At 41.6% G+C, this 12,186-nt stretch overlaps 1 protein-coding gene across 1 annotated transcript in view; it reads left to right on the forward strand.

Moving 5' to 3' along the window:
* Positions 1-3,280: 3,280 nt before the first annotated feature.
* The window catches only part of AVEN (apoptosis and caspase activation inhibitor), an 87,490-nt gene continuing 78,584 nt past the window's right edge, over positions 3,281-12,186 (forward strand). The window contains exon 1 of the mRNA XM_042883342.1: positions 3,281-3,548. Coding sequence (XP_042739276.1) covers positions 3,297-3,548 — 252 coding nt within the window. The 5' untranslated portion in view covers positions 3,281-3,296. The remainder of the gene's footprint in view (positions 3,549-12,186) is intronic.

The raw sequence follows: 12,186 nt of genomic DNA on the forward strand, positions 1-12,186 counted from the left end.
ATAGGTCACCAAGTCCAACTTTTAAGTCTTCAGGATACAAAATCTCTCTTTTGTAGTCCTTCCTATCCATTCATACCACTCCTCTTTCATCCTAACTCTTGGAACATTATTTTCTTTGGTCTTTGCAAATATCTTGCATTAACTGCAAGCTTTCCAGCCTGTAGTTTTCACACATTGTCATCTATTTTAGTGCCCAATAGCAGGCTCCTGAATAGATGAACATCAGCTGAATATATAAATATTTTATAGCCACTTGCTGAATTTTCAGAAAATAATCTCAATATTTTCCACTGTCATTTTACTTTATATTTTATTTTTTCCTTCACTTTTGTTATCCAGTGTCTTTTAAGTATCCACAAAAGTAGACCAGATTTCTTCTTCAAACATTCCATAAAGACTACCTCTTGTGATGAGATTTGATAACGGTAAGCTTGCTAGTGTACTGAGACCACTGGCTATGACTCTGACTGAAGTGGTGCTTCACCGCTTTGTCTCTCTGTCATCTCCTGTCTTATATTTAGACGTCCATAAGTCTGTATCCTGTTTATGCATAATGCATACTGAGTGTAGCTGAACAGGATTTTAGTTCATGTATAGGCCTTGTAGCCTAGCAATAACCACAGTAATTATAACATATGAATGTCGACCATCTGTATGCTTAGCTTCTCTGGCCTCATGAGCCAGCCTAGCAGCCAAGAATAGCAGAAGTGACACAGCAGTCCCAACAAGCCCTAAGTGAGGGAAGAATTTTCATCCTGGTTCTAGACTCTGCAGAAATCTACAGGAGAAAGGAGATGGAGGCCCTTGCTTCTTGCTTTCTTCACAACAGTTCTTATTAGCAGGGCAGCTGACCTCAGACAGCTAAGCTCTAACTTAGTCAACTGAGCTCCTAGAAAGGGGATGTGCATTCTGCCTGACAACTAACATAGCTGAAACATTGCCAGTGCTCGTAGCTATACGGCAAGTGAGATTTCAGAAAAACCTTGAGACAGCCTCAAAAAGGCATTAAGTATGAATGTCAATCAGGCACATGAATAAACCTCTATTAACTGGCTGCCTTCTACATTAGAATCATAGAATCATAGAATTATTGAGGTTGGAAAAGATTCCAGGATTGTCCAACACCAACCTATCCCCACCATGCCCACTAACCATGCCTAACACTTGGGGTTCTGCAGCAAGTTGGGAAGATTACAGAAGGCTGAATTTCTTTTTCTTTATTTTTCTTTCTTTCTTTTTTTTTTTTTTTCTTCCCTAAAATGTGACACCCTTCTCAGAATAGAAGAGAGTAGAAATTATAATGCTTTGTCTTTTGCCATAGGCAGTAAGTGAGCAAGTGTGCTCCCCAATCAGATCTTTTACCCTCCCTAAAACTGGAAATTAGAAAAGACTTCTGAAGCTATCCCACGTAGACTGCAGACCACAGAGCAAAAGGAGAAGCAGAACTTGTTGCCCTAACACAACTGCTCTTGGACTGAAATGACTTCAGTAGGGAGAACACAGATGATATGGATATACATTGTAATTAATATATAAACAAAAGACAGAAGAGCATTGTGAGGGTAAGCGTCCTCACAAAGGGATCCCTAAATGTATCATTTTGGGGAGCCAAACACAGCTCATCTCTTCACAGTGATCCTCTCTGCTGTTACATGAAAACTTAGCTACTTCTTTTCTTTTTGAAGGCTTTTCACACTTTTCCTTCCAGTCTCGTTTTTCTTCTTTGCGCCAATCTTACACCAGCACTCTTACATTCACCTACTATCTTTTTTGAATACATTTTGCTTTCTCCAGTGCTGTTCTTCATGCTTGGTATGAGTTCCCTATAATCAATGACACAAACTTAGCCATTATCACCAAATAAATCACTCTCACTATCATCATGTTTTCTCCCTAATGGACTGTTTTGCTGACACCTATGAAAACTGACAGTACCTAAGCAACTCTCATGCAAAGATCTCCTGACATTTTGACCATTTGGATAGCTTCTCATACTGCATCCTCTTGTGCCTCATAGTTCTCTGTTAACACATTATAGTGTTACACTTTAAGTGTTACACATTATAGTGTTACCTTTTGTTCTTTATTTTTCTGTAACTCGGAGCAACAGTCTACGAATGAGACTTCAGTGTGCTATGGTAACATAATTTATGTTAACTGTCTATCACAACAGATTATAATAATAGGGAGATCAGAATTAAATTACAAAATCAAAACGCACATGTACAATACCATGACTTTGCTATCTGCCTCAAAATTATTGATGCATGAACTTGTGAGTTGTCATGAATTTGTTATTTGTTGCCAAATATTTCTGATTTTTTTTTTTTTTTTTTTGAGCTAGCTGTAAGTACTAATTACTGCGAGATGTTAAATCTGTACATATAGTCAGCTCACAGCTATCTGCAGGCAGATTGTTCATGTCACAGATGAATTGTGCCACAGATGCAGTCACAGCTTGGGTTTAATGGGGTTTATTAGCTCTAGCTCAGTGCTGGGCCTGCCAGGCTGGTGTTGGCTGCACATGGAATTGCTCCAGTGTCTTAGTGACGTGCTTGCTGCTGATGCATCCCCCCTACTAAATGTATTTGCTTGCATGCAGTACTGAAACCATGCTAATGTTACTGGTTTGCAGTGCATTAAGGCCTAGCAGCAGTCTTTGCTATGGGCAGCAGTAGTGCAGAGATATATAAACCATGATTTCACAGTGTGGGTTTTCTGGCAGCACTGTGCTGTGAGGATTACTGGGTTTAAAAACCCCGTCAAAACAGGTATTTTAACATGTATTTCCAAATGACAGTTTGCACGGGAAAACCAGTGCAGTAACTGTGGGATGGGGGCTCGGTAAACCTCCCTGGCATGGCACGTGGACTTTAGCTCAGGCACAACAGAGCAAACAGCCTCGCTCGGAGGGACTCGGAGTCCCTGCCCGTGCGCGTGCAGGAACGCCTGACAGACTTTACTTTGCACGGGCTTGCCCGCAACTAGATGTCCGACAGGGGTTGGTTCCTTTTTTTTCCTCACACGGTGCAGAAACGAACCTCACACAGCTGTAACATCATTGTTTTCTAAACATTACAACGCACTGTTTTGGCACAGACCCGGTCGGGCGCACTGACGTGGCTCGCGCGAGCCGCACCGCCGCGAGCAGGGCAGCAGCCGGGGCCACTGCCGTGCAGCGCCGCCATTTCCCGCTCTCGCCCTCACAGCCTGCCTCTTTCCGGGAGGAGGCGGGGACCGGCGCGGCACGGACCGTCCCGGCCGCAGGCGGCGCGGGTGAAGGGAGCGGCCCGGCCATGCAGCCGGAACGGGGAGGCAGCCGGCCCCGGAGGGAAGGTGGCCGGCACGGCCGGAGACGGCCCGGCGGCGCAGATAAGGCGGCCGAGTCGGCGACCGAAAGCGGCAGCGCGGACAGCCACGGCCGAGGAGGAACCGGGGGCCGCGGGAGAGGCGGCGCTCAGGGACACCGAGGAGGCGGAGGCCGCGGGAAGCGAGAGGCTCGGGGCCGCGGGGCAGCGCCGCCACCGGCCGCGCGCGAGCACCGACGGGTAAGGAGGAGGTGGAGGAGAGCCCGCCCTCCGTGGTACGGGAGCGGGCAGAGGCGGAGCCGAGCGTGGCGGGGCCCGGCGCGGGGCGAGTGGCGGCGCTGCGGTCTCTCGCTGCTGTTCGCGCGTTGCAGGGCGGTGGTTTTCTGGCCGAAACCATTTACGGTTTTGTGCTGGGAAATACGCGTCTCTTTTGAAGAGTCCAAGAGTGCAATTAGAGATGAAGTATTGCTGAGTATTTTTGGCACAGGTGGTTACAATGAGTGCGTGCCCGCCCCACCTGCGCGGAACTCGCGAGAACGTGGGGATGGCTTGCAGAGTAGGTACCCGAGTCATGGGAACACGCGGTTGTCACGAGGCGCAGTCACTGGCCCGTGCTTGAGCTAAACATAATGGCTTTTAACAGGTTAAAAATAACGCAAACGTGTCTGCCAGTACCACACTCACACCTTCAGTTTGCTATGGAGATGTTAAAATATTTTATACAGCCCACCATGGTATGAGATCAACGCTATCCCTTCAAAAGCAATTTCCATTAAAAACAGCACTTTCTAATTCGGGGTTGAGTGATCTGGCAGTACTCCCTCCGTTCGGGTTGCCTTGCTTCCTTTAGTTTTATAGCAACATAGAAATACTGACTGTCCCAGGACTGACAAAAAAGGTGCAGTCACGGCCTGACAGGTTGGTGCTGGCAACAGGTGGGGCTGTCCTGGGGTTACAGAGCAGCTGCTGTGTCACACTGACTGTATTCTCTTTTGTGGAATTGTAGTTTCCACTGGCCAGCGTTTTGTCTGCATTAGAACACCCGTAGTTGCTGTTGGTTTTCAGAAACTGTAAGATATTTGTTCATTTTGTCACTGCGTGTATATTTTAACGCTCATTTTTAGAACAAAAACACAGCTGTATTGATGCTGTCACCTAGAGTAGGGTTGATAGTTTCCCTTGTATGTAGTATTAGTCTCTGAGTACATGCTGAAGCGTGCAGACAAGTTTGAGTTCTGTATGTGTGCTCTCATGCACCACAGAGGCATGTGTAGGATTTCAGCACCTGTATTAGCTGAGAAAACTGCCATGGGTTGATTTTCTTTGCATCGCTCAACTGTTTCTTACTAGCTTAAAGCATGTCTGTAACTGTGTTCTCTTCAGTATCGTCTCCATGCACCATAAACGATGCACTCAGTAAGGGAATCAAACATATGTATGCTTTTTTTTTCTTCTTCTTTTTTTTTTTTTTTTTAATCTGGATTATTAATTGAAATATTTTAGGAAACAGTTGAAATACCTTCTTGTTAGACAGTTTATAATATGTTTTGCCTGAACACTGACTGATATCCTCTTCATCTTAGCTGAGTGTAGTGACTTCATCTGTTTGTCTTAGGCCAAGGCTAGTATGAGTTGTGTGTTTAAAAGTGAAGCCAAACTGAGGGGTTTCCTAGAACTCCACTAATCAGAGTTAAAGCATAATGCTTTTCCTACTCTGGAGGCTTCTGGTCTTAAGTCCTGTGTGCTCTCAGCACATCTGTTGCAGGTCCTGCATTTGTCACATGCTCCTAGCAATCTAGCCAGTGCTAACACCTGGCAGCCTGCACCTGGGGATGTCTAGTGTTTAAGCCAAGCTAAATGTGTACTGCTTGGAAACAAGGTCTTTCACCTGGCTCTTTTTTTTCTTTTTTTTTCCAACTGTGTGTTCATTTCAGTCTGGTGAATGCTTGGCTGTGTTTTCTGAATGGGTTCAGATCTGACCTGGCAAGAAGTTATCTCCTTTATTTCTGGCTCTCAGTCTTCAGTCTGTTCTGCAATGTCGCTTGCTTTAGCAGCTCAGAGAGAGGGAGCTGGGCCCATGGTAAGTTGTTTATGTGAGAGGGGGCTCTACTTGTTTTAAGCAGTGTAGATTATGTACCTGGAGAGCCAGATAGTAATACTGGGAATGTGAATGGTTTGTCACCTCATTTTTTTTCTGACTGCATGATGGAAAGCCTGCGTCTTCTCTGGAAAACCTCCTTTCTTTTATTTCAGATGAGCCTTCAAGTTCCTTGGAGAAAGGAGATGAAGGACACTGTAATTTTCTAGTTTGGGATTTCCTTGGGCAATTGCAGCCCTTTTGCTTTCCAGGGTAGAACTTGTGAAGTATTACTCTGCATTTCTCACACTGCTGGTCTCACTTGAACATTTTGGAGAAATTTTCCTACTAAATTAGGATTCTTCTAGCATTATATAATTATAATTTAGATGATCTAGTTTTATTTCCTGAAAATAATTGTTGTTTAGATTCATAATTATAATTTATATGTTTTATAATTGTTTTTATTATTTTTTAGTTTTTTTTAAAAAAAAACTCATTGTTTGTTCGTAAACTATTGCTGCTAACCCTGATACAGAAGTGATTTTTGATTGCTAAAGCTTTAGTTGCCTGAGGTCTTTTCTTTTTGTTTATTGTCAACTTCAAATTGCATGAAAGTAACTGGATTTGGATTTGTTGAGCCTGCAGAGCAGTAAAATGCAAGTAAATTAGAGGTGAATGGACTTAGTAAAGCATTGCAAGAGCATTACTAACACTGTACTTCATTTGAGAACTTGGAAATGCCTGGCAGTTTTTACAGCGAGCAAGAAATTGGCATTAAACCACATCATGTTTTGGCAGTAATGTTCTTTAGTAATTTGCATTCATTTAAAACTAAAATTCAACTTCAAAATTTGTGTTTCCACTGTTTTAATTTAATGGTCCCTAGGACAGTTTGTGAAGCTGCCAGAGGCTGTGGCACATCCTGCCTAGGCTGGTTTTTTGACCTGTATGGCAGGGAGCAGAAAGCACAAAGGTGGTAGGATGCTAGCATATCTTTTCTTTTGTGGGCCAGTGAAGGCTGGACACCACTTCATATGTTTGTACACTACTGTGATTGTGCTGTAATTCTTTTAGTAACGGGTGCTACTTTCCAATTCTGCCAAGATCCATTATTTTCTCAGTCAGTTCTTCCCTTCTCCTCTGGGTGATAATGTAGAAGGAGATCGGGATGCTCTTGGTTATAAATCATAGACTGGTCTTCCAGTAGATTCATCTGTGGATCAGCACCTTAAAAGTGTTGATTTCTGTCAGCCGTTAAGACAGTAGCTTTCTGAACAGCTTTAAGGAACAGCTTGGTTCTTCAAAGAATGTTCTGCTTCTCTCGAGCATGAGATTGGTCTGAGAACTGGGAGGAAAAGTTCTTTTATTCCTTGGGAAGAGGAAGAAGAATCTTGTACTTCTCAGAACTAACATGTATTGTGATTTAACTGGCTTCACTGCTGAAGGTTTTGAATCCTTGTTTCAAAAATAGTATTAATTTGAAGTCTGATTATGACCAGCTGGTTCACCACATGGCACATTTCTTTGAAGATCTGTCAGCTTGAGTAACTTTCTGTTTCTCATCTGCTTTAACTTATCTAATTTATGTTAAATATATAGAACACATTTGCAATTATTCATTTTTAGTATTGTGAAAATGCTCGAAGTAAAAAATTCTGTTGAAAATGCTCCGATGTTATCTCCTTCTATCCTAACCCTCTAATGTGGTTAGGAATCATATCTTTTTTTTTTTTTTTTTTAATGTCCTGTCAGAAACTTTGAGTAGTGCTGTCTATAAAATATAGTCTGTTTAAAAAATGAAACTAAAATCGTAGATATTATAGTCAGCATTATTTTGATGGTCCTTTACCATTCCTTCTGAGGGCTGTTTAAGAAAGCTTTCTTCTGTCCTTTAGTTTAATGTTCATCAAATTTGTGATGTACAAAACATTCTTACAAATCTCTGTTCAGAATTATTCATTGCATGTGCATGCAGTGGTTCAGGTTTAGTTCAGTGTTCTTTTGGTATTGGTTACCCGTGAAAGATGAATATGTTGCTTTTGTTGCATTCTTTCTTACCTTGTGCATTTATTCTTAATTTCAAGATGATACGATCATATTTGTTGATTTTATTTTTAAATTGTCTAAAATAACATCTAAATTATCAGAATCAGATGATTTTGCTCTTAATTAGTATGTGCTAAACCTTTACAGTCTAAGCAATTGCAAAAAGCAATCTGTTCACAGGCAGCTGCACAGTAACAAAAGCTAGGATTTGTTGAATATGTTGATTTATTTTAGAGCACTGTAACACATCCTGTGTGTGTAGGAACAGAAATAGATATCCAGATCTTGAGTGCAATGCATCTTTTGATGCTTTGTCAACGTTCTCAAAAGCAACTGGAAAAACAGCTCGCTTATTTAGATCAGTGTGTATCAGTTTGTGAGCTGTACTTAATTACTAAGCAGGTACAAAGACTTTCCCTTCTTAGCAGCTTCTCTGGTTGACGAGGCATGAAGAAGCACTGCCTGATTGCCCTGGGGTGTGGTTTACTTCATTTGGAGTGTAGCGATTTAGATTAAGCCTCTCCATGGCTGTGTGAACAAGTGGTTGGAAACTTCATTACTCTTCAAGTGTCAAATTGGCGTTTGTTAAATATGATCCTGCAAGGTCTCATAGATCTCTGCAACCTCCTGAGGATCAGAAGCACGGAGAGAGGTGCTGGGCACTTCTCCCTGCTGTCTAGTGACAGGATGCATGGGAATGGCACAGCTGCCAAATGGGAGGTTCAGGCTGGGCATCAGGAAGAATGTCTTTACTGTGAGGGAGGTCAGATGCTGCAACAGGCTTCCAAGCAAGGTGGCTGATGCCCCATGCCTGACAGTTCTCAAGATGTGTTTGGATTAATGCCCTAACAATATGCTTTAGCTTTTGGTTAGGCCTGAGGTGCTCAGGCAGTTGAACCAGATGATCTTTGTAAGTCCCTTTCCAATTGAACTATTCTATTTCTATTCTATTCTATTTCTGCATGACCCAGGAGGGAAGTTGGAAGGATCTAGTTCTTTTTTTTCAGTCTGGCAAAGAAGATATTTTGGGAAAGCATGGATTAGCAGTGTTCCATTAAGCAGGAAGGTTGCTGCATACAAATCAGAAACAAGATGTTTTAGGCAAGACAAGAAGAAAGACATATTCATAGGAAGGTCTAATTTGGGCATTGGGAATTAGAACGATGACCAAAAAGATAGATACAATGTGAAATACATTTTCTAGGAAGTATATGGAAATCGGTATCTGAAAATATTGTTTTAAGAATATGGTGAGAGTTACAGAGCCTGCTCAACTGCTGTGCAACTGCTTATCACATCCCCTTTCTTTTCCCTCTCTTCTTGTTTTTTCTTTGTGTGTTGTTTTTTTTTGTTTGTTTGTGTTTGTTTGTTTGTTTGTTTTTCCTTCCAAGCTGTCTGCATTGGAAGAAAAGAAATGCTCTTTATCCAGCCAGAATTAGTTTATTCTGTACAGTTGCTAGACAGTGGAGAAACTTGCTTTTCAGAGAGCCAGGGAAAGCATGGTGGTAACCATCTGTGATTGCTATGGTTTAATGGGATTGTTATTCTTTCTTTCTATTTTACCAACGTTCCTTTTGATTTTAACTCAAAACACTTGTACTGAAAACTTTGTATTAAATAGGTTACCGTGTGGCAACCTGCTGCGGCTTCACGGCTGACATCTTTTTGTATACCTTGATGATACTGAGCTCTATTCTATGGTTCTGACGGCTGTGCCTGTTTTTCTGCCCCACTATTAACAACTACTGTTCCACTTTTCTTCCTGAGGTCTTTGAGATAACAACTGGATACATTTAAAACAGGTTGTCCTGAAGCTTTGTAAGCCTCTTATTTTGTTATGTGAAAGACAGTTGTGAATCACATCATTGTTTAAATTCAGTTGTCACACATAACGGAGTGGACGTTGCTTAGAGGAAAGGCAAAATGGGAACAGCTTGAACGCCGGAGAAGCTCTCCCAGGAGCCCGCCGTCGCGTTTAGCTGAAGCATCAGCATTTAAGGAAAGGCGAGGCTGCAGGTTTCAGGAGCCATGTTGGCGCTGACGCGCTGTGGGGCAGCGGGGGAGCGCGTAGCTGCCGCCTGGCGGGGAGCAGGGAGGAAGGCTGCGGGCGGGAAGCGCGCGCCGGGTGAGTCGTTAGAGCTCAGCGTCGGGCAGAGCTCTGGAGAGAGCTGCGTGCGCCACGGCCGCCAATGCCGGTTCTGAGTTAAAGGCGCTGCGAATGTCCCCAGAGAGCATCGCAGAGGGTTTTGTACGCAGACATCCAGTGGGAGATCGTAGGTGTTTATGCTGACAGGATCAGCGAATTTGCAGAGGCGATGAAATTTGATGAAAACATAGTTCCCTAATGTTCCAGCTCGTCTGAGTAACGTTTGTTGCATTGCAATTTGTAGAGGAGCAGACCTCGCTGCTGCTGCTTTCTCTCACAAGCAACTGGGGAGCTTTGAGAGAACTGTGATGGGTTTGCAGCCATTCCAATGGTGCTGCAGGGCTCTGTAGCAAGCAGCAGGATTCACTGTATCTTAACGGAACAAAAAGAATTACTAATGGTTGATTTAGTGGTAGTTTAAAAACTCATAACATGTACAGAGGAACATTTCTTACTGGTTTTCATAATCAAAAGGATTTCAGACCTATGTGATTCTATAATAAGGCATACAGGGAGGGTCTTTTTTCCATTGTTTTCTTTCATGTATGCCATCCCTCTGTATATTAACGCATGTGGTTTTTCATTCCTCTTGTTATTTTTAAGGTAATCCTTTAACTCTTTGGCAGGTAAATGTAATAATACATTCTGCCAGTAAAACCAGTGATTCTGCTGGAATGTGTGAGAACCTTGCTTCAAGGTTCTGTTTCTATTCTTGCTTCATTTTCCCCCGAGGAAAACTGCACAGTGCAGTCTATAACAAATCTCTCCTTAACCCTGGAATATCAAAGGTGTTTGATGTGCCTAAAGCAGAGTGATAATTCTGGGCCACAGCATTTCCTAGGCTATTGCTTTGTCACTGGTAACTAAATTGGCTTTTTTTCTTCTACATTTTCAGGCATAGTCTATTCTGTCTGCTTTGTCTACTTTACTGGCTTACATTCTTGATTTGTAGAAGTAGGTGGCATAGCTATGGAAGCAACAGAAGTTCCAGTAGTCCTTAATTCTTTTCCTTCTGCTTCAGCCTTCAGTTAGCAAGAGTGTTAATTATTGTCCCAGAGCGATGTGTAAAATTTATTTATGAAGAGAAAGTTAAAAAAAAAAAAAAAACAAACAAATTATTGCCAATAAGAAAAGCTTCAATGTTTTTTGGCTTGACTCCTTAGTATTTAATTTTTTGCTAATTGGATACATAAACATTAATGAATTAATGACTTACTGTCAAGATTTATTATTATTATTATTATTATTTTTTTTTTGTAAAATTTTTTTTGCCTTGTAGGATACACTGAGTATTGGTGGGCTTGGAGTGTTTTCCCTCCTGGTGGAGCCAAAGTTGAAGTTGTTGACCAGTTGTCTGTGTAGCTGAGCACTGTCTGGAGCTCCCCAGTTGCAAATTAGATATAGGGTTGTCCTGCAGTACTCTATGTATGCAAAGTACGTCTAGAACTGGCAAACAGTGTAAACTGTGTTGCAAGTAGAAATGTGATATGTATCATAGAAATTCCTGCGACCGTGGATCCCAACAAGTATATCCCAGTCCTTTCCCTTTTTGTTAATTTGATGTGCATGAATTTTCAGCAAGTTCTACATGATTCTTAGAGCTTCTTGGCAGTGGAGTTGCCTGAAGGATCAGGATGCTCTACTTTTCAGAATTATACTGTACAAACCAGTGCAAAATAAAATTACATTGTAACATCTTGTTTTTATCGCATAAGGACTTTTAGGACCTTGGACAGTGGTTCTTCATTACTTTATGTCATGTTGTCTGCTGGAGGTAGAGAAGCTAAAGGTTATAGTTGGGTGACCAATTGATTTGAATTACTTACAAAACAAAAGAAATAAGGTGAGAGAATTTTTAATTTATTATTATTGTTTGCTATTAAGTCAGTAAGACAGCTTCTAAAATCACACTTCAAACCCAGATCTCTTTCTAGTGCACTTCATGAATGTTTTTTCCTTTAACTGGGGCCTTATTCCAATAATGTAAAGCAGAAGTTTCAGAATAGGCTGTCTCTCTGCCATAGCTAATTCTGTTTCTAGCTAACCCAGAGTGATGGGTTCCAGTATCTAATATTTATGAAGCAGTCTTTAAGATTTCATCAATCTTTCAAAAATTCTCATCCTGTGCAATAAAGACTGAAAGCTTTTTTCTTCATGCTACCTGTTCTCCCAGCTGCCCTTTCAGCTAATTAAGCTTTTCTTTAGCTTTGGAAGATCTCTCTAAAGGTCACCAATAGAGCAAATCAGTGAAGAGGATTACTCTTTGCAGAGTTTCTTTTCATGAAAAATCCTCTCTCGAAGTTCTTCCTTCCTTAGTCTGAAATAAAAAAGAGTTAGCTTTTTCCTTCTTCTGTTGAAAACACTTGAAAAAAATAGTTTATAAATTGGTATCTGACTGAAAGAGATATGATGGCTAGGTAGGGAATTAACTTGCTTCGGTTTATGAGGAAGCAGTATTTAAAGATCACAGATGGCCCACTACAACTACTGGAATAGATAAGTACAGATACAAAAAGATTGTGGAAAAAAAAAAGTGTATGATTTCAAGTCCTGGACATGCTTTTGGGGAAAAAAAAAAAAAAAGTTTTTTTAACTTACTCTGTCAT

Source organism: Lagopus leucura, unplaced genomic scaffold, assembly GCF_019238085.1.
Source record: "Lagopus leucura isolate 7727_CA_CO unplaced genomic scaffold, USGS_WTPT01 Super-Scaffold_1, whole genome shotgun sequence".
Classification (NCBI taxonomy): domain Eukaryota; kingdom Metazoa; phylum Chordata; class Aves; order Galliformes; family Phasianidae; genus Lagopus; species Lagopus leucura.